This window comes from Podarcis pityusensis (genome assembly GCF_964106645.2).
Source record: "Podarcis pityusensis genome assembly, chromosome: 10".
Taxonomy (NCBI): Eukaryota; Metazoa; Chordata; class Lepidosauria; order Squamata; family Lacertidae; genus Podarcis; species Podarcis pityusensis.
Genome location: NC_138035.1, coordinates 75482207 through 75504501, shown reverse-complemented (window position 1 = coordinate 75504501; position 22295 = coordinate 75482207). Strand labels below are relative to the sequence as shown.

At 42.4% G+C, this 22295-nt stretch overlaps 1 protein-coding gene across 6 annotated transcripts in view; it reads left to right on the top strand.

Annotated features, from left to right (window-relative positions):
* The window catches only part of ITPR2 (inositol 1,4,5-trisphosphate receptor type 2), a 370362-nt gene that overhangs the window by 182689 nt on the left and 165378 nt on the right, over window positions 1-22295 (top strand). For all 6 annotated transcript variants that reach the window (XM_081023379.1, XM_081023378.1, XM_081023377.1 and 3 more), the window contains 2 exons: window positions 9536-9664; window positions 11758-11878. In XM_081023379.1, coding sequence (XP_080879505.1) covers window positions 9536-9664; window positions 11758-11878 — 250 coding nt within the window. The remainder of the gene's footprint in view (window positions 1-9535; window positions 9665-11757; window positions 11879-22295) is intronic.

The following is a 22295-nucleotide window of genomic DNA, read 5'->3' as shown; positions in this document are numbered from 1 at the left end:
TATAGGGAACAAGACAGGAGAACAAGACAGGGGACTGCCATCAGAACGGGGAAAGGAGGCGGGGGATACAGGGAACCTCCACTGATTCTGAGAAGCAGCTCCTCGTCTGGCAGTAGGGAAAGCCACACCTCCAGCGGAGCAGAGGGGAAAGGAAGTAGCCTGGTGGAGGGAAGGCTCGAAGATGCTACTGAGAGCCCAAGCGCCTCACCTAGCACAGCCGGCCAGGAGACACACACGCTTCTGTTGCCCTGCTTGCGCAGAGGGGTGAAACATAAGGAGGGGAGGCGGAGAGTTGGGGTGTCCAAGTTCTTATGTTGGGGGAAAAGCCGGAAGGGGCCACTCCCAGAATCTGCTAGTGGCTGAGACAGTCATGGACTTTGGGGTTATGCACTGTAAATAGTTTGCACCAAAATAAAGCCTGTAAAAGACAGGTCGGAGTCCTGCCTCACGAGCAACCATCACCAGCATCTGGCACTAACTTTCAGTGGTATCATTTAATTCACCCCAAAGTGTGTGTGTTTCTCTTTGAAAGCATTTCTAGTAGCTGTCTGATAACTGTCAGGGGTTCAGGAGCAGAGGCAAGGGCAAGGGAGGAAACAGAGAGCGAGGGAGAGGAGGCAGAAGAAAAGATGAGTGATGACGACGACCCGAGATCTCCGAGTCTTTCCAGTGAATCAGAAGATTCACAGAAAGGAGCACCAGTGGCCAGGGCAAGGGGGGAGCCTAGGGGGACACCCCAGGAAGATAGAGCCAGAGGGGACTCAGAGGGGAGCAGTTGGAAATCAGGACCAGCGTCACCGCCAGAGAGCAGGGAAGAGGAAGGGCGCCAGGGATCAAGCGCTGGCAGCTCACAACAGGGGGGAGGGCACGAGTCAGGAGTGGCCACACCTCCATCGGGGAGCGAAGAAACGGTCAGACGGAAGGTGGAAGGTTGGGCGCGCGTGCCAAGTTCAAATGCACAGGAAGGTGGCGCAGTAGGCAGCCCGGAAAGGGAGCCAGGTCCTAAAGCCCGCCGAAAGGAGGGAGAAGAGTCAGGGGGGTCAGCGTCAGCGTCAGAGGAATCCCGGAAGGAAGAGACCCCGGGGGGCAGAGGGACCCAGAGAAGAACAGTCAGGCGGAAAAGGTGGAGCAAGGCTAGGATATTAAGTTGGTGTACAAGGGGCGGAGACTCAGATGGAGCTTCGCCGATCTAACCATGAGACGTAGAGTTGCACGCAGCAGCTTGAGAATGGAAACTGTAACTCAATAAAGACTTTTATTTAATGATCGCTGGCTAGCGTGATCCTCTGTGAGCTAGGATCTGGAAGCAGCTCTGACAATAACATTCCTTCTATATCTCTGTTCCTTGTTTTTCTTGCTACCCATCCCATCCATTAGAGTAGAATGTCAAAAGTGCTCTCTTCTATTCTATTTTCATGGAGCCTTGTGTGGTTCGAGCTACCCAAGCCTTCTAGATTACTGAGTTTATTTATTCAGAGAAGCAGGGAGGGGAGAAGAGAGTTATTTTAGATGGAGGCACAGACCATATGTTTCGAATACATAACTTTTACCTTGCTTTCAGGACTTGGAGTATGCGTTTAGCATCAAGAATGAATGTTGCAAAAGCTCCCCAATCATTTAGAGATAGGACCCTTCAGTTGCTTCTGTTCTATGTGTTTTTCCCTTATTGCTCTCAGATACTGCCTGTCCTTAGCAAATCAGGAAGATTTATTGAGAGAAAGTTTCTCCTCAGGCGCATCAGAATATTTTGTGCCTTGATATCCTTACTCTTTATGTTTACTCAGAGGCCTAATCCCTTAAGCATGACATCCTCTCAGTGTATGTGAGAGCACATATCCTAAGAAGGGCAACACATGTTTTATTGGGAAGCACAGTGGTCCAGGGCAGAAGAATCTTTTGTGGCACAATGTCAGGACTGGTCGTTGTCCTCTTCAGATCACCACACAAACGCTTCTTGTTCTTTTATAACTTTTTATTGTGTATTAACAAAATAATCTTATAAACAGTTCTTAACTATTATTCCTCAGAGTCACTTATTTCAGATACCTTCTGAGCTCTGCTTCTCCGTGACCAGCCACCCTCAAAATGGCGAAGGCGCCCTTCCCTTCGCTTTCCCGCTCTTTTTCCTACCCTCCTGGCTAGAGCTGGCCTGCATCTCCCCTCCTCCGAATCTGAGCTAGAACTTAACCCTTGCCTTTCCTGTGAACAGCCGGTCCCTCCCTGTTGTTCCTCTTGCTCCCTTCTATTAGATTCACTGCTCTGCCTCCCCCCTTGGGGAATGCTTTCTCCCTCTGAGAAACTGAAAACTTCTAACTCTTCCCTGACATCACCCCCTCCCCTAAGCCCCCCTTCCTCCTTCTCGCTCTCCTCTGTTTCTGAAGGACCGAACCCTATGAACTCTTGTGGGGATATTTTCTATGAAATTCTCTCTGCAATTCTGGAACGTTAATTTTTTCTGCTGGTTCCCATGAGTTCTCAGACTCATCTAACCCTTTCCATGCAACCAAATACTGTAATTTCCTCCTACTTATTCTCGAGTCTAATATCTCTTCCACTTCGGTCTCCTCTTCCCCCATCATGGTGGGAAAAGGAGGTGGTTCCCTTGAAATTTGATACTTATGCGCTGGTACAAACACTGACAATAAAGATCTATGAAATACAGGGTGTATTCTCATATTTTCAGGCAAATGAAGCTTGAAAGCGACTGGGTTAATTTGAGCCTTTACTTGGAAAGGTCCCAATCTCCTTGGTTCTAGCTTTTTACACCTCCCTCGTATTGGTAGTCCCTTGGTAGACAGCCATACCCAGCTCCCTACTTGGATTTCTTCCCCAACTCGCCGGTGCCTGTCTGCAGCTCTCTTGTAAGCCTCTTTAGCTTCTTCCAAATCCTCTTTCAATATCTCATGAATGCACCTCAACTCCTCTATCACTTGTTCTGCTGCTGGTACTGCTAACTGCTCCTCTTGACCTGGGAATGCCCTTGGGTGCAAGCCATAGTTTGCCACAAATGGGGCTCTGCCCGTAGACACATGCATTGCATTATTATACGCAAACTCTGCTAGACTCAACTTCTCTAACCACCCGCTCTGCTGATAACCAGCATAACACCTCAGATATTGTTGTAGTGTTGCATTCGTTCTTTCAGCTTCCCCATTGGTTTGCGGGTGTCTCGCCGACGTGAGGCTTAGCTCCACATCTAGTAACTGCATTAACCTCCTCCAAAATTGTGATGTAAATTGGGCCCCTCTATCTGAAATGATTTGTGATGGCACACCATGCAACCTAAAAATATTATCTAAAAACATCTTTGCAGTTTCCTGTGCGGTCGGAATTTTGGTACATGGTATGAAATGTGCCATCTTGGTTAGCATGTCAACCACCACAAAGATCACTGTATGCCTATGCGATGACGGTAGATCCGTTATAAAATCCATAGACACCACATCCCAAGGCCTTCCCGGCGTGGGCATAGGTTGCAACAACCCTGCGGGAGCTGCTCTGGGTGCCTTGGCTCGTTGACATACTTCACAACCTCTTACATATTGTGTTACTTCCTCCCTCAACTTTGGCCACCAGAACTGCCGTGTGATCTGATACAGGGTCTTTTCTCTACCAAAATGTCCTGCAGTCGGGTTATCATGATGTTGCCTCAACACTTTACCTCTTAATTCACCTGCAGGTACATACAGCACCCCTCTCCTGTACAACAATCCATCTTTTTCTTTGAAACCTTCCTCTTCCCCTCTACCTTTTCTCAGTTCCTCCATTTTCTTTTGTGCAAACTCATCTGTTACTGTCAATCGCTGGTGTAGTAAACTTCGCCCCCAGCCGCTCGCTCCTCCCTCACCTGTCTTTGCTCTCCGGCCAGATCAGGTTTCTTGAACAGGGCTGGCAGGCAAAGCCACGTTATACAGAAACAGGACAAAATCACACCGGTAAGGCTGCCACCACTCCCTCTGTTCCGGGGAACCCAGAGTCACAACCCAGGGAGAAGGCTGTACCCTGTTATTACTGGTTATCCCCACTCTACAAGTTGAATCCGCAGACTTGCAGACAGAAATTCTACGGTAGAGCGTAACTAAGCGTAAGGCTAGGAATTAGCTTTTCCCCCGGAAAGGCACACAAACCAAAACAGTTTCTTACTTAAAATTTATTTTAAAAGAACATAAGAAAACATGCTAAAATAGCAGGCACTTCTTTAGTAAGTTACAGACAAGAAAAATAAAAACATTGTGAAATCTAACTGGCTTACATACTCACAACTAAAGCACAAAAGGGATAGTTAGAGTCCTTTCAAGATTCCGCAGTTCAGAGGCTTTCGCAGTTCTCCATCACAAAGGATGTAAGGACAGCTACTTAGATGGAACATCAGCAGCCGGGCGATTTGCGGATTGCAGAGCGCGCTTTCTCAGCCATTTCCCAGATCTTTTATCCCTGATTCACACGTGGCGTCGGAACCCCCAAAACCAATCGTAACTCTTGATTATTTTTAAATTCTCCAATGACCGGCTTGCGGGATAATCAATCTAACTTCTGGCAGCTGGGCCAATTAAGAACCCAGAGCCTAAATCAAAGGGTTTTCCTCCCTTCCGTGGCGCCTCTGCAGATGCACATTCCCAGGCAATCAAGGCCAGATAACATCACTAAGGGAATGCACAGAACTTGGACCCAGGTGTCAAGCCTTCCATTAAATCAGGGGTTTCCTTTCCCATAATAAAACTTTCACACCCTGGGTGCCTGTTAGTCTGGGATTAAAGGGACAGAACTTATTTCCCATGGTCCTTGTGGCTTGTTGGTTACCCACAAGGCCTCACTCTCATTGCTTGACCAAGGAACAGCTTCTAAACGATACTAACTTTACTACAGCTGGAATTCCCTGCCGTCCACTACTACGGCTGCACACCCCCACTGATCCGATCTCAGCATTTCTCGCAACTTGGGAGGTGCTTCCCCTTCCATATACTCAGGTTTGCGCGATAGCGCGTCTGCACGAACGTTTTGATGTACTCAATCCTAAAATTAAACCCAGCAAAAAACTCTGCCCACCTAATTTGCCTTTGGTTTAGCTGTCTAGCAGTTCTCCAATACTCTAAATTCTTATGATCTGTTTGTACCACCACCTGATGTGACGCCCCTTCCAAAAAATGTCTCCACACTTTAAAGGCAGCATGCACAGCTAAAAGTTCCTTATCAAATATGGTGTAGTTTTGTTCTGATTGATTTAATTTTCTAGAGTAGAATGCACAGGGTCTCCAGTCCCCTTCCTTGTCCTGTTGCAGCAGAATGGCCCCAATAGCCCTATCAGAGGCATCAGTTTCTACCTTTATACGCTTACTTGGATCTAGGTGCATAAGATATTTTTCTGAAGCAAACACCACCTTTAATTTATCAAAGGCCTTCTGTGCTTCCTCAGACCATCTGAATGGCCCCTTGCCTCTTAGACAATCAGTCAGTGGCGTTGTGATTTTGGAGTAATTACCTATGAATTTACGATAGAAATTAGCAAATCCTAAAAACCTCTGTAGATCTTTCTTAGTTTTAGGTGCCTCCCACTCCACCACTGCCTGAACTTTACTGGGGTCCATGTGCACCCCTTTGTGGGAAATGCAATATCCCAGGAACTCCACCTTTTGTGTGTGGAACTTACACTTTTCTAACTTCACATATAACCTGTTGGTCCTCAATCTCTCTAACACCTGCGTGACATGTTTTACATGTTCTTCCATACTTTCACTATATATTAAGAGGTCATCTAAATAAGAGACACAGAACTGATCCAGTATACCTGCCAAGACGTGATTGATGAAGGTTTGAAATACCCCTGAGCCATTTTGCAAGCCAAAAGGCATTACCAAGAATTCAAATGCACCATACTTAGTACAAAAACTGGTTTTCCACTCATCCCCTTCTCTGACCCTTATCAGATTATATGCTCCTCGTAGATCAAGCTTGGTAAAGACTTTGGCTGACCTTACTCTCTCTAAGAGGTCATCTATACGTGGCAGTGGGCACACGCGAGGCTTCATTTGGCTATTAAGGATTCTGAAGTCACATACTAATCTCGGTGCCCCTTCCTCCCCTTTCTTTTTGACAAAAAAGACGGGAGCACCCCCCGAGGCCGTGGACTCTCTAATTAAACCTCTCTTCAAATTCTTTTGCAGGAATTCCCTCAATGCTGCAGATTCTACTTCCGACATGGCATATATCTTGCTTGGTGGCAACTGTGCCCCAGGGACTAGATCTATCTTGCAATCATAGGGCCTATGTGGTGGAAGTTTATCCGCTTCTTTTTCACAAAAAACATCCCGATAAGCAATATATTGTGACGGAATCTCACTTTCATTCCCCATCAACTTCCCTTCCACCTCTGTTCCCATTACTTCCACCGTGATTTTCCCCTTTTGCCCCAAACAATGTGTCATACAATAGATCGAACCAAAAACCAAAGACCTTTGAAGGCAGCCCTGTTTAGGGAAGCTTTTAATGTTTGATGTATCATAGTATTTTAATATTCTTTTGGAAGCCGCCCAGAGTGGCTGGGGAAACCCAGCCAGATGGGCGGGGTATAAATAATAAATTATTATTATTATATTATTATTTGATGCCAGGCAATCACTGGATTGTGACGATTGAGCCAACTCATGCCCAGGACTATCGGGTGCCCAGCTAGTTTGGTCACATGAAATGCCCTGGTCTCTGAGTGATGACTCATATCCATTCTCATTGGTGGAGTCTCGTAAGTCACTTCTCCTGACAGTAGTGGTCTGCCGTCGATTGTTTTCACTCGTAGTGGGAAATTCAAAGGTAACAAAGCGATTTTGTGTTCCTGTACCAATTTCTGGTCTATGAAATCTGCTGACGCTCCTGAGTCTAACAGCGCCTCTACCTGGACCCTATGTCCATTGGGTAGTTGTAGTTGCACCTTCACCGTCAGTCTTGGGATAGGTGGTTCCGCGTGAGAGCCTTGTATTGTTCCTCCACCCAGCTGCAAGCTCCCATTTCCAGCCGGGGACATTCGTTTCCCTGATGCAGTTCCTTTGGGCAATTGTCTTCTCCCATGTCTGCTCCAGATAGAGACTCCCATCCTTTACGATTGCGACATTGTCGTGCTAGATGCCCTGGTTTTCCACAGACAAAGCAACGCCTCGTGTCTCTTCCTCTCCCTGCATTTCCTCTTACCATGGAAGAGGTAGTAACTGGGAGGGGTCTGGCTGCCCCTAATTCCATGGGCTCTGGCCGCTCTCTTCCTGGCACGTTGCCCATTCTGCTTTCTGTACTTTCGATATTGTTTTCCCGCCATCGCGGTCTCCATTGTTCCTTCTTTTCACTAGCCCTCCATTCTATGCGTAGGCTCAATTGCAGACATGTTCGGACCAGAGAGTCCAAGGAACTAGGTTCTGGCATTTGGGCCAATTGCTCTAAAATCTCATTATTCAGTCCTTCCCTAAAAAGGGCTGCAACTGTTGGGGAATTCAGATCCCATTTTAATTTCTGCACCAGCAAACTAAAGTTGGACCAATAAACTCCCACAGTGTCTTTTCCTTGTCTCATTCTCAACAGCTGCCTAGCTGTGGTTATTTCATGCGCAGGGTCTAAGAAAATCGTGTCTAGATACTGCAGAAACATTTGTAGATTTCCTAGGGCGGCATCCCTCCGAGATATTAGGGGTATAACACAGTCCTTAGCCCTCCCTTCCAAGAAATTAATCACATAAGCAACCTTCTCTTGCTCAGATTGAAATTCTTTATCCTTTATCTCAATTATGTAAGAAATTTCTGTCTTGAAAGCCATGTATTCAGAGCTTTCTCCCTTGAAGCTACGCGGACGTACAGTAAATGTTTTACTCACTCTGTCTCCCCGCGTCGCTTGCAACATGGTTCTATGTTCTCCCAATGCTGCTGATAGTACGTCGACTTGACTTTTCAACTGTAGGTTCTGTTGCCATGAGTCCTGTAATGTTAGCTGGAGTGCTGGGGTTTCTCCTTGCCCAACTGGCGCCACAGCTCCCTCCATTTTGGCTTCTCCTTCTTTACTTATAGTGAAGAGGCGCAGAGCAGAAGGTATTCTGTCAGGCCTGGTCGTTGTCCTCTTCAGATCACCACACAAACGCTTCTTGTTCTTTTATAACTTTTTATTGCGTATTAACAAAACATTCTTATAAACGGTTCTTAACTATTATTCCTCAGTCACTTATTTCAGATACCTTCTGAGCTCTGCTTCCCCGTGGCCAGCCACTCTCAAAATGGCGAAGGCGCCTTTCCCTTCGCTTTCCCGCTCTTTTTTCTAACCTCCTGGCTAGAGCTGGCCTGTATCTCCCCTCCTCCCAATCTGAGCTAGAACTTAACCCTTGCCTTTCCTGTGAACAGCCGGTCCCTCCCTGTTGTTCCTCTTGCTCCCTTCTATTAGATTCACTGCTCTCCCTCCCCCCTTGGGGAATGCTTTCTCCCTCTGATAAACTGGAAACTTCTAACTCTTCCCTGACACACAACTTCATACCTTCAGTAGCAGTCAAGCTCTATAATAAACTTAAAGTTTTCACAGTTTTGGAGCACATGCAATTCAGTAATAGCTGGGGAGTTTCATTTGCTCAGTCTATAAGGAGAGATCTTCACTTGATCTAGATCATAGGAGCCAACTCTAGCGGCCAATGCCCTTTCATCCCCCCCAATGAAATATTTGAGGGGGACCACAAGTTGATGAACATTGTTGTTCAAATGGTGTGTGTTTTGTGATCAATTATGTGGGGCACCTCCCCCCAATATTTTATTCAAGTTGGTACTCCTGACCTAAATAGTTTGTTTTTAGTTTTTCTGCTCACTACTGTGCAGAAAATTGCACCTCTGTTGCATGTATTTAGTTCCAACAGTGCATCCACAACTGACCTCTCATATGATGAAGGCACATCCAACCCTTTTTAGCAGCTGCTTTCTAACAATTTGTGAACAGACAGCCAGGTCTTCCTTTGTGGCTGTAAGTATGGCACTGTATCATTCTACAGAGGTGGAAATCTCCCAGGTGTCTTGTTACAGAAGAATGGCCTCTTAGATCTTGTAGCTCATAAATGAATAGTTTACTTAAAAAGCAGGAACAGATGATAAATTTCAGTTATCTGGCAGGATGTCATAGAACTCCATGCAGACTGAGAAATGGAAGACATTCTTGTGCCATTAACCCTTCTGTACCATCACTATACGTGTTTTGTTTCTTCCTTTTCTTCCTTTTGAATTATCCCTTTTTTTGTTGTCTTCTTTTTAACATTTTCCTTATTATTTTTTTTAGAAAAAGCAGAATAGGAAGCCAAGCACATGTGTTCATGATAACTGAAAATTTGCTTTAAATGTAAAAAAGTGACTCATGTTAGTGATCTGAACCCTGGGAAATGGAGCTTTATTGTTCCATATTTGGTATCACCTACTGTATAAGGAGGGGTGGTGGTTTTTTGCTTTTGTTTTACATTGAATAAAAATGGGAGGATGTGATGGATGGGAGCTGCTGTTTTCACACATTCTTCATGCAGTTCCTCTGTCTGCTCTAGGTTTGTAACACAACCACGGACAGAAAACATGCAGATGCATCTCTGGAGAAGTATGTCACAGAATCAGTAATGAGCATAGTGAGTGGTTTCTTCAGTTCTCCATTTTCAGACAACAGCACAAGCCTCCAGGTAAAGACTTAGAATCATAGAATTTTCCAGACCCTTGATCATTTTGGTTGCCCTCCTCTGCATATGCTCCAGCTTGTCAACACCCTTTTTAAATTGTGGTGCCCAGAATTGGACATAGTATTCCAGGTGTGGTCTGACCAAGGCAGAATACACTGGTGCTATGACTTCCCTTGATCTGAACACTATGCTTCTGTTGATGCAGCCTAGAATAGCATTGTTTCTTTTTGCTGCTGCATCACACTGTTGACTCACGTTAAGCTTGTTGTTCACCAAGACCCCTAGATCCTTTTCAAATGTACTGCTAGTAAGCCATGTGTCCCCCATCCTATATTTGTGCATTTGCTTCTTCCTGCCTAAGTGCAGAACCGTATGTTTGTCACTATTGAAATTCATTTTGTTAGCTTGTGCCCAGTTCTCCAATCTGTTAAGGTCATTTTGAATTCTGATTCTGTCTTCTGTGGCATTAGCTACCCCTCCCAGTTTGGTGTCATCTGCAAATTTGAAATATGTGATACATGTTTATTTCAGACTACTATTCCATGGTCTCACATGTGACAGGAAGTTAGCAATCCGTGCATTCACAGGAACATTTATTTCATTGGTGACACTATTTGCTTGTCCCCACCCCTATGTAAACAGGAAGAAATCTATAAAACAATTTCATTTCATTTTATTTCATTTTCATTTATTATCTTTCTGTGCCGCTTTTCAGTCACACGAATCACAAAGTGGCTCACAAATAATAAATAACAGTAATATAACAGAACTTCACAATTACAGCATAAATCTTATAGAATATTTAGCAATCATTGGTAAAACAACCACTTTCTACAAAATACGATAAACAATACTACTAAAAAAAAAGGCAAACATCACAACCACAACAAAAAAGTCATATTCACAGCACACATAACCTGCAAAACAGCATTAACAAACTAATAACCAAAAATAAACACTGCTGAATTCTCTCTCTCTCTCTCTCTCTCTCTCTCTCTCACACACACACACACACACACACACACACACTGTCCCTAGCTCTGTACTCTATGAAAAATTCAACTTATATAATTTTTCCCCCATAAAAACATTTCCACCCTGCCTTTCAGCCCCCAAAAGTATATATTTGATGGAGGGTTTGAAAGCCAGAATCCACAGATCTCTTTGCCTAGGGCAGCCTTCCACCCTCCGCTGCCTGATGTTCTTCAACTACAACTTCCATCATTGAGCAGGCTGCCTAGGAATGATGGGGGTTATAGTCCAACATCTGAGGAAATCTGGCCTAGATTATATTAGTTGACACTGCATAGATTAAGATGAAGGCTTGCCTAAATTCAGCTGCTAAATCATACAGCAATACTCACTGCTGAGGTACAGTGTTCTCCCTGGACAAGATGGAAGCAATTTCAGACATTTCAACAGGTGACCCCTCTTTATTTTTGCTATTAAAGCAAGGAAGTGAAGCAGACTAAACCCCAGGAAAATGTCCTATGATGGGTCAGGGTATTTGTTCATCTAGCCCAGCATTTTCCACTCTGACTGGCTGCAGCTCTCTAGGATCTTGAAAATGTGTAACATTACCTGCCTCCTGATCTTAAGATGTGAGGGATGAACCTGGGACCATCTGCAGGCAAAGCATGTGATCTAATACTGATCTACAACACCAGCTAGAAGCCAAACCTGGATATATTATCATTTCCTTTTTTCAGCTTTCCTGGCCCTTAGGTCAAAAGCATCCTGGCCCCGAGTGCTAGAGCGATTGACATGGCTAGACTGGAGTGAGTGTCTTCACATATGCCAGACCCCATAGAGGTTATACTCTTGCTACCCAAATCCCTCATTCAGATTTCCCTTAGGCCAGCGGAGCCACCTTGAGGCAGGTGGTAGAACCACTGGCTCTGTCTCACTTTCCCTCTCATGCACCACTCTAGAAGAGTGCTTGGTGCAATAATACATGGAGTATGTGAAATCAGTAGCAGTGCACATGTGTTTGTATTAGGCTAGAACACATAGCAATTTTTATTTATTGTATAAATATCTTAGATCATAATATCTAAACATGTTTGAGCTGATAACATTTTTTTGTGTTCTTTCAGACACACCAGCCTGTTTTTATCCAGTTACTGCAATCTGCGTTTAGAATTTACAACTGTACCTGGCCAAACCCAGTGCAGAAATCTTCAGTAGAGTCCTGTATCAAAACTTTAGCTGAAGTCGGTAGGTCATTATACTCCTTGCTTTCACTGTTTCTGTTTTAAGTGACTTTGGATGGAATACCTGTTACTTCTAGGAAAGTAAAATCCTACAAATTGCTAGTGCAGGAAACCTTTGTGCAATCTCCTTTGAAATGAGCGGAAGTTGAATTAAAGGACGGTCACTAGTGATTCCACACTAGTGCACACTAATCTATACAGTATTTTGCTTGCAGTGGGGAAGCCTCACCACAAATAAAACATGAGTGGCTAGAGAGAGCTTCGGGTGTGGCCTCTTTCTTGCCCTATAGAATTGCTGCAGGACACTTGAGCAGAAGAATCTTACCCTGATTGCTGCTGGTTCCCTGGCAAGCAAGGGCAACACTTACTCTAAGACTGAACTGACTTGACCTGGTGTTTCATCCGGCTGGCCAGGATGCCCTCAGTCTGGACTGCCTTGGTCCCTTCTATCCTACTTTCAAATTCATAGCAGCTGATGAGTCACGGGAGGAGAAGGCAATGACTCAAGATTATTGGCATATCAGAATTGTGGCTTATCAGACTTTCCTTAGAGTCAGAATTATGTATCAGAATTGTGGCATATCAGACTAGGACCTGGGTTCAGCCATGAAGTCCACTGGGTGACCTTGGGCCTAACCTACCTCACGGGACTGTTGTGATTATCAAACAGAAAGGGGGAGGGGTGTGTATGCCACCCTGAGCTCCTTGGAGGAAAGTTGCTATATAAATGTAATAATAAATAAATAAGAGTAGCCAGCTGCCCCCTACAAATTACTTGCAGCTCATTACATCCACTTTTACTAGGAAATAAAATACATACAATTTGATTGGGGGAGGAGGTGTTGCTGTTCAGTAAGTGCATATATGATTTATTAGTTGGATTGATTTCCTTTTTTTGACCAAATCATTTTTATTGATTTTCCAAATTTTACCAAATCAGCCACAAATTAAGACAAATTTAATACAATTTTCCCCAAAATTGGTTTCCCATACTCTATTCATGATGTGTCCAAATTTTCCTCTTGTTGCTGTTTATTTTCCTAGTTGTTTCTAGTTCACATTCCTTACAATTAACCTTATATTACAGTAGGTTTTTTTTTTTTTTTTAAAAACCACCTTGTTTATCCTTAACCATCAGCTTGCCAATTCCTGCATGTACAATATTCTAACATTTGCAATATCTACAAGTGAGGTTACTCCACAAATTATCAAATCCACAATAAGTCAGTAATTATCATTTCTAAAATAAACTATGTATGAAAACCCAATAGTTCACTTTTACTAGGTGTTTTTCCTTTTCTTCTTATATGCACAGTGCATTCTGTCCAGACCTCTTAAATGTCCAATCCAAGTATCTCCTCTGTTGTTGTCCATTCTAAAATAGGAAATTGCAAGGATGACCTTGGTATTTTCCCATGGCGCCTTAACAGTGAGCCCATAATAGGAGAAGGCAGACTGTCTTTCCTAGAAAATTTGTAACAGTTCAATCTTTAGTCGCCCTCCCCTTAAGCCAAGCAGACCCAAGCTGATGACTTTCCAATGAAATTTCTCAATTTGCCTCTAAGAGGACACCAGTTATTGCTGGCCATTTCCCATCAGGTTCTCATCAACATTTTCTGACACTCCAAACTTTAATTAATGTCCCTAATTGTTTAATTATTTAAAATTCTCTCAGTCTTATTCGTCAAGTTCTTTCAGTTTCATCAAGCTGAGGAGGTGATAGGTAAAACTCCTCAAAAAAAGCAGCTCGTCACATCTTCCCCTTCCTTCCATTGTTTTGACAGCATCAGACAGCATCACTCCACCTCACACTGCCTGGAGTTTTACCTGCACACACTTCCAATTTTCCACTAATAAACCTCACTTGTGATCCATTTATTTATTTATTTATTTATTTACCAGAGGGGGTAAGAAGTAAGCCCTTGAAAGCTTTAAGCAACAACAATAATAGCATTAATAATAAAAGAAGATCTACTCCTCTCTTCTCTCCATTTTGAATTACAGCAGGAATCATAACTCAAATCTCATACCTCAACTTCAATAGCCTGATTATGCCATTAATTTTAATCCAGTGTTCAAAATTTTGAAGGAGCTCTGCCACTTGCTGTGGCGGACTTTGTTTTTTTTTTATATATAAGATATTTATTGAGATTTTCCAAATGTTACAATATAAAAAAGAAAAGGAAAAAAAAAGAAAAAATACAAAATAAAAATGATTAAAAACCACTCAATTTTTCCATTACTTGTTTTTCCTTAGCTTGTTTCCCGGACCTCCTCATACCTCCATTTTGTATTCCAGTTCAATTTGTTGGTTCAGCAAATCCTTACCCTTTGCTGTGGCGGACTTTGGAGGCTGTCTCTATGATGGAGAGTTTGAGACCCAGCGTCTCCTCCCCTCCTGGTTCTTGGGTGGCAGGAGTGGGCACAAAGACGACATTTGGCCAAAAGTGCTGTTGGTTCACTCATAACACTAACCCATATTTGACATTAAGCTTAGTAAATGTTAACCTTAGTTAAGGCTGAGGCATCTGGCAGACGATCTCTTAAACTAGGATTAGGGGTTTTTTTGCTCTCCAGATGTTGCTGAACTATAGCTCCCATCAGTCCCAGCAAGCATGGCCCAATAGCCAGGGATTTGGTTCGCATCTGTCTGTCTTGAGAGACAATGGAGTGTGCATCTGGGGGTGAAGTCAAACTGCTGTGTTAGTTAATTCCACACTGTGGATATTGCTAATATAGGAACTGAATAGATTGTATTTCCTGATCAATCTGCTGGACTTTAACTTCTCATAGTATCTTTCCTTTATATGATAAGTTGGTCTATAGAACCATATATTTTGATATGATATGTTGAATCACATTTTAAAAGAATTTATATAGTTATATACAGCCTGTTGTGTTGTTTGTGTTGTTATCAGTTTTGTATTTACGTGACAAAGGGTTTGGTAGTGTTAGTTGACAGCACCGAAGTAACCTCTCTGGGGTGCAAGCCTGAGCAGGGTGTATGGAGGTTCTGGGCTGCCTAGACAACAAGAGCCCCCTCTTGGCCTCGCTGATGTGATTCAAAGGAAAGCACCAGGTTGGCTGCAGGAGGTGCTGGAAGGAAGCATAGAAGGTGCCATCCAACTACCTTAAGGCAGTGGTTTTTAACCAGTGTGCCATGGCGCTCTAGGGTGCCTTGAATGATAGTCATGGGGGCCGTGGGCAACACTGGCTTCTGTCTTTTCCTTCCCTCCCTTCTTTGATGCCCTCTGTTGGTTACAGCAGCGACCCTGGCTACAAGCTCCCCAGGCAAATGGTGCCTCTCTTTGGGGTGGGGGTGGGCAACTCAGAGATCACGGATGGTCACAGCAGCTGCCCAGAGGACTCCCAAGGAAAGGGGAGAGGAGAAGAGGCTGAGAGAACAGTCCACAAGGGAGGGTGTTTGAAAAAGGGTGAGAGGCTGCCAGCTCTGCAGACAAGGGATGACATAACTGGGCTCCTGAGCCCCACAGGGGTGCCACAGAAAGAATGTAGTTGGTCAAGGGAGCCGTGGACTCAAAAAGGGTCTCCACTCCTGATTTGTGTAGGATTTGCGCCTTTTCTTCTCTCAATGTCCACAAGGCAGCAGAGGTTTAAGATCAGAGTTTTTCTTCTCCTAGATGGGCTACCTTTCCAGGTTGATGAGCCCCATCTGCCCCTCACTTCTCTCTACAGCATGTGCAGAAATCACCTTCTTGACCGTTGGACCCACTATTGGTCTTTTCCACTCAGTCCGCTCAGTCGTGTTTTCAGGCACAGTTCCTAACTCACTGAGTCTTTGATTCCCATTGGCTACATTCACTTGGTTTAATTGGCCAGTTGAATCCGTTCCTGGGGTGTGGCTGCTGTTGTATGCTGCCAGTTTCTAGGAGCCACATGTGAGTTTCCAAGTGAGTTTCCAGGGTTGGGACCAAAGGTGGACCAACTACCCCAGAAGGAGCACAACATGTCCCCCACCAGAGGTACCACCCCTCCCTTGATACCCCATATACCCCTGGCCAGGGGATTATAGGAGCCATAGGATTCCTTCTGCAACTTGGTGCCTTTTGGAAATTGTGTATATGTTTGAGGAAGTGTCGAAGATCATTCTCCTATTTGATTTTTTTTCTCATGCAAGCATTATTTATCATATGTAAATCAAATGGCTGGCTAACTACTTCTATTTTTTTTTAATTAATATTTATTGCTTTTCCAACGATTTAAACACTACAAAAACAATACAATACAATACAATACAATACAATACAATACAATACAGTACAATACAATACAAAAACACTACATAACATTGACACATTAAACACATTGAACTAACAAAACAAAACAAAAACAGTTTAAAGTAAATCAAACAATTTCAATATCTTATCTTTCATTCACTTATTTCCACGACCTCCTCACACCTCCCTTTTTGTATTCCACTTCTGTTAATTGTTTCAGCAATTCCTTTCCATCTTCCTCTGTTTTCTATCCTATAATTATCTTAACACATTCTAACCTTATTTTTCCTTTAATATTCTATTAATCTATTTATACTTATTTCCTTATAATATTTCTACTAAAGCCATATAATTGCATTCCAACATTTTTCTAACATTCATTAATTTTACAATATTTCTGTAGATAGTCTTTAAACTTTTTCCAATCTTCTTCCACCAATTCTTCTCCCTGGTCTCGGATTCTGCCAGTCATTTCCGCCATTTCCATATAGTCCATCAACTTCATCTGCCATTCTTCCCGGGTGGGTAAATCTTGTGTCTTCCAATACTTCGCGATGAGTATTCTTGCTGCTGTTGTTGCATACATAAAAAAAGTTCTATCCTTCTTTGGCACCAATTGGCCGACCATGCCCAGGAGAAAGGCCTCTGGTTTCTTCAGGAAGGTATATTTAAATACCTTTTTCATTTCATTATAAATCATCTCCCAGTATGTCTTAATCCTTGGGCATGTCCACCAAAGGTGAAAGAATGTACATTCAGTCTCATTACATTTCCAACATTTATTCTCGGGCAAATGGTAAATTTTTGCAAGCTTGACTGGTGTCATGTACCACCTATAAATCATTTTCATTAAATTTTCTCTTAAGGCATTACATGCCGTAAATTTCACACCTGTGGTCCATAACTGTTCCCAGTCAGCCATCATTATATTATGTCCAACATCTTGTGCCCATTTAATCATAGCTGATTTCACCGTTTCATCCTGAGTGTTCCATTTCAACAGCAAGTTATACATTCTTGACAAATTCTTGATTTTTGGATCTAACAGTTCTGTTTCCAATTTTGATTTTTCCACCTGGAAACCAACTTTTTTGTCCAAATTATATGCCTCCATTATTTGGTAATAATGGAGCCAATCTCACACTTTATTTTTCAATTTTTCAAAACTCTGCAATTTTAGTCTGTCTCCATCTTGTTCCAGAATTTCCCAATATTTCGGCCATTTGGCCTCCATATTGAGTTTTTTCTGTGCCTTCGCTTCCATTGGTGACAACCATCTTGGGGTTTTCTTTTCTAGCAAATCTTTATATCTTATCCAAACATTAAACAATGCTTTTCTAACAATATGATTTTTAAACGCTTTATGTACTTTTACCTTATGTGGTAACAAATATGCATGCCAACCAAATGCATTATTAAAGCCTTCTAGGTCCAACACGTCAGTGTTTTCAAGAAGCAGCCATTCTCTCAGACAACAAAAAGCAGCTGATTCATAATAAAGTTTAAGGTCTAGCAGGGCAAATCCACCTCTTTCTTTAGCATCAGTTAATATCTTAAATTTTATTCGAGGCTTCTTGCCCTGCCAAACAAATCTGGAAATATCTTTCTGCCACTTCTTGAAGCAATCCATCTTATCCAAAATTTGTAATGTTTGAAACAGAAACAACATCCTTGGCAGCACATTCATTTTTATCACAGCAATTCGACCTAACAATGATAACTTCAAATTTGTCCATATTTCTAAGTCCTTTTTCACTTCAATCCAACATTTTTCATAATTATCCTTAAATAAATTCACATTTTTGGCAGTCATGTTAACCCCTAAATATTTCACTTTCTTAACCAGTGTTAGTCCTGTCTCCTCCTGAAACTTCTCTCTCTCATTCACAGTTAAATTTTCCTCTAAAACCTTAGTTTTCATTTTATTCAGCTTAAAACCTGCTACCTGTCTGAATTCTTGAATCAGTTCCAATACCCTTTTAGTACTGGATTCTGGCTCCTGTAAAGTCAATACTAAATCATCAGCAAATGCTTTCAGTTTGTATTGTTTAGCTCCCACTTGTATACCTTTAACCTCTTGGTCCTTTCTTATCATGTTTAACAAGACCTCAAGGACCGATATAAAAAGCAGTGGAGAAATTGGGCAGCCTTGCCGTGTCCCTTTCTCAATCTTAAACTCTTCTGTCACTACATTATTCACAATTAATTTTGCCTTTTGTTCTGAATAAATTGCACCTATACCGTTTTCAAACCCTTGACCTACCCCCATCCCCTGTAGATTCTTCTTCATAAAACTCCAAGAAATATTGTCGAAGGCTTTCTCTGCATCCACAAATATCAAAACTGCCTTAGTGTTGATATTCACTTGTAGTTTTTCTAGAATATTAATTATATTCCTCATGTTATCAGACAAATGTCTGCCCGGGAGAAGCCCGCTTGGTTTTTATGGATTTCTTCTACCAACACCTTTTTTAATCTTTTAGCCAAAATATCTGCAAAAATTTTGTAATCCACATTAAGCAGTGATATGGGGCGGTAGTTCTTGAGCTCTGTCTTTTCAGTCTCTGTTTTCGGTATAAGTGTTATGTAAGCTTCTTTCCACGACTCTGGTGCCTTTCTCCCTTCCAATATTTCATGACAGACTTCCTTCAATGGTTGTATTAACCATTCTTTCAAGGATCTGTAATATCTTGAAGTCAAACCATCTGGTCCTGGAGATTTACCTAATTGCATTTTCTGGATGGCCCCATCCACCTCCTGATCCGTTATTTTGTAATTCAACATTAGCTGTTTTTCCTGAGAAATTTTGTGTAATCCATTTATTTTCAAAAATCGATCAATGTCCATTTCTTTCTGCTTCTCCTGTGTATAAAGTTGTTTGAAATACCTCTGGAAACACTTCCTGATCTCCACTGGGTTCTGTATATTCTTTCCTTCCACTTCCAAATTCGTAATAGTATTAAGTTTTTGTCTTTTTCTCATTTGCCAGGCCAACAATTTTCCACACTTATTTGCCGATTCAAATGTCTTTTGCCTCATCTGTTTAATCTTCCATTCTATTTCCTGATTCATCAGCTTCGCATATTGTACTTGATATAACTTTATCTCTTTCAGAATCTCCTGTGACTTTGGTTTTGCTCTCAGTTTTTTCTCTCCTTCCTTTATCTTTCCCAGGATTTTATCCTTTTTTTCATTCTGAGTTCTCTTCTTAATTGCATTCTGTTGTATTAGGAATCCTCTCATAACCGCTTTGCTTGCGTCCCAAATTACTCTTTTTTTCCACTGTAGTATTCATGTTTATCTCAAAATAGTCTCTTAGAGTTTTTTGGGCCTTCTTGGTCAACTCTTCATTCCTGAACAAAGTGTCGTTCATCCTCCATCTGAAGGAACCAATTGGCATCAATTTTATTTCCATCTTCACCGCATTATGGTCAGAACAAGTTTTGGGGCAAATCTCCACTTTGCTGATCTTCGGAGCCAATCCCCTGGTTACCCAGATTTGGTCAATTCTTGTCCATGTCATTTTAGCCTCAGAGAAGAAAGTTCCCTCTCTTCCCAGAGGGTTCTTCATTCTCCAAATGTCAACTAAGTCCATATTTTCAGTCATGTCAAAAAAAGTTTTTGGTAGCCTACCATCTTTGGTGACTACTTGTCTCTGTGCCTTATCCATATTTGTAGACACCACTCCATTCATATCTCCCATCAAGATCATAATATAATCCATGTAATCCATCAGAGTTTCATGTAACTTCTTAAAAAATTCTGATTTTCCTTCATTTGGTGCATAAATACCTACAATCAAAAATTTCTCTCCTTGTGATTGAATTTCAATTGCTACAAATCTTCCTTGGTCATCTTTAAATAAGAATTTCGGTGATAGGCTCTCCTTTGCATAAAGGACCACTCCTCTTTTTTTGACTTTATCTGATGAGATAAATTCTTGGCCCAGTCTTTTATTATTCAATATCTTCCTGTGTAGCCTTATCACATGTGTTTCTTGTAGACAAATCAAGTCCAAATGTTCTTTTCTCAATAAATGAAAGACTCTCCGCCTTTTTTCTGGGGAATTTAGCCCATTCACATTCCAGCTCGAAACCTGCAACGCCATCATGTAATTACGCTAATGTTCCTCCAACTGCACCCAATGCTTGCTCTTCTTCTGTTGGTGGTAATGGTAACACGTTCTCTGAGGGATCCAATCCAAAGGATAATGCTGATATATCCAATATTCCCCTATTTGGTGATTTTCTATCTGATGGTCTCTGGGCTAATCCTCTATCTGGTGATCTTCTATCCGATGCTCTTGGCTCTTTTCCAAGTCCCTTCTGCAGATCTTCTCCGTATTTGAACAAAAACTTCACTTTATCTTCTACTGATCTTATTTTTATTTCCCTTCCTTTGAAACTGAAAGATAAACCTTGGGGAAACTCCCACCTAAAGATGATTTTATTCTTTCTCAACAGGGCAACAATATCTCCGTAGTTGGGCCTAAGATCCAAAAGATATTTCGGGGCGTCTTTAAAAATTTCCACTCTTGACTGTTGTACTTCTAAGTTCTTCTGGTAGTGCCAACCCAAAATTCTATCTCTCTCTTCTTTAGTTCGAAGGGTGATCAAGCAATATCTTACTCTATTCTTCTCTTTTCCCCCTCCTCTTCCAAGTCTAAAGGCCCTCACAATTTTAAACTCTTCTTGACCCAAGTCCAAATCCCAAAAGTCAGCAAATTCCTGTGTAAGAAAGTCTATCAAGCTTTCCTTTTCCAGTTCAGGTAGGGCTCTAATCCTCAGATTCGTCTGTTTTTCTTTAAGTTCAATCATAGCAAGCGTCAACTTATGCTCATCAAGTTGCCTCTGTAGGGCTGGGACTCTCTCTCTCTCCAATTGTGTTACTTTACATTCAGCAGCAACAGCCTTCTCCCTGGCTTCCTCCGCAGTCTGCCGTATCAGAGTAGATTCCTGTAGCAATTTCTGGATAGCTTCAGTATTGGTATTCACCTTTAGTCCCAGATTGTTTATGCTTTCCGTTGCAACATCCACTTTCTTATTAAGCTGTTCCAATGAATCGTTTATCTTACCTAATGCAACTGCTAAAACCTCTTCTGACAACATTCCTCTTGATTTTGGTTGCGCTGGTGCAGAAGCAGCAGCAGAGGAAGCAGAGGGGCCTGATGTTGAACCTCTCCTGGGTTGCTGCCAAATCTTCCCAGACCTTAATGTTTTTTCAGCGGTTGGCTGATCTGTTTTTTCCTTTCCATTTGCCATAACACTTAAAAGATTCAAGGTCAGTCCCAGAGTCTCACAGTTTTTTATCTTGCAGCTGGAAATTCCCCCAGCCCAACTCTTATAAAGCAACCAGTTTCAAAGGCTTCCACTAGGGGGAAACAGTTTCTATTTATGTTATTTTGTATTAATCAGTAATGTCCTTTTTTAAACACAGTTCAAACAATCCAAAGTTAGTTTCAATTTTCAGTTACTTTACTCCTTTTTAGAAACAGCCGGAGACAGTAGAAACAATGTATTTCTCTTATTTAGCTAGCTGTCAATGAACGTTCTAAGCGCTGTCAATGAACATCCAAAGGACGTCAGTCCTACTAGCAGCCCGTTTCCAGGGTCAGAGCGGCGGAATTCTAGCTCTCTTCACTCTCTCCTGCAGGCATACTCAGTCCACAACTTCTCCCCCTCTTCTCCTGCCTCCAAGGGGGGGGGTTAAATGTTCTTTACCGATGGGGATTTATTCTTTTACAAAAGGCTTTCCAAGACTTCAGCTTGCAGCCTCATTGCTTCAGTCTATTTACAAAAGGGGAAGGCGGACTTCCTGTGTTGAACCTCCCCGTTACGATGCCAAATTATACGTTTAAAAATCCAATTCTCCTGCTTCAGCTCTACTCACGGGTAATTACTTTAGAGTCAAATTGTCCACAGGAAAAAGTCAGCGCTCTCCAGCAACAGCTATGCGGCTTCACTCCGTGGAAGAAGCAGACGATTCGAAGCACCGCGCCACTCACCCCACGTCGCTCCGGACCCCCGAAACTGGGTTTCCCTGGCTAACTACTTCTAGTCTGGGAACCATCTGCCCAAAGCAGAACCCTCAAATCCAGCACATAATCTGGTTCATGTGGTTTTTGGTGGCATCTTTAGTTAAATCCTGTTTTGCCTTTTTTAACCCCACGTTGCTCTACACGTT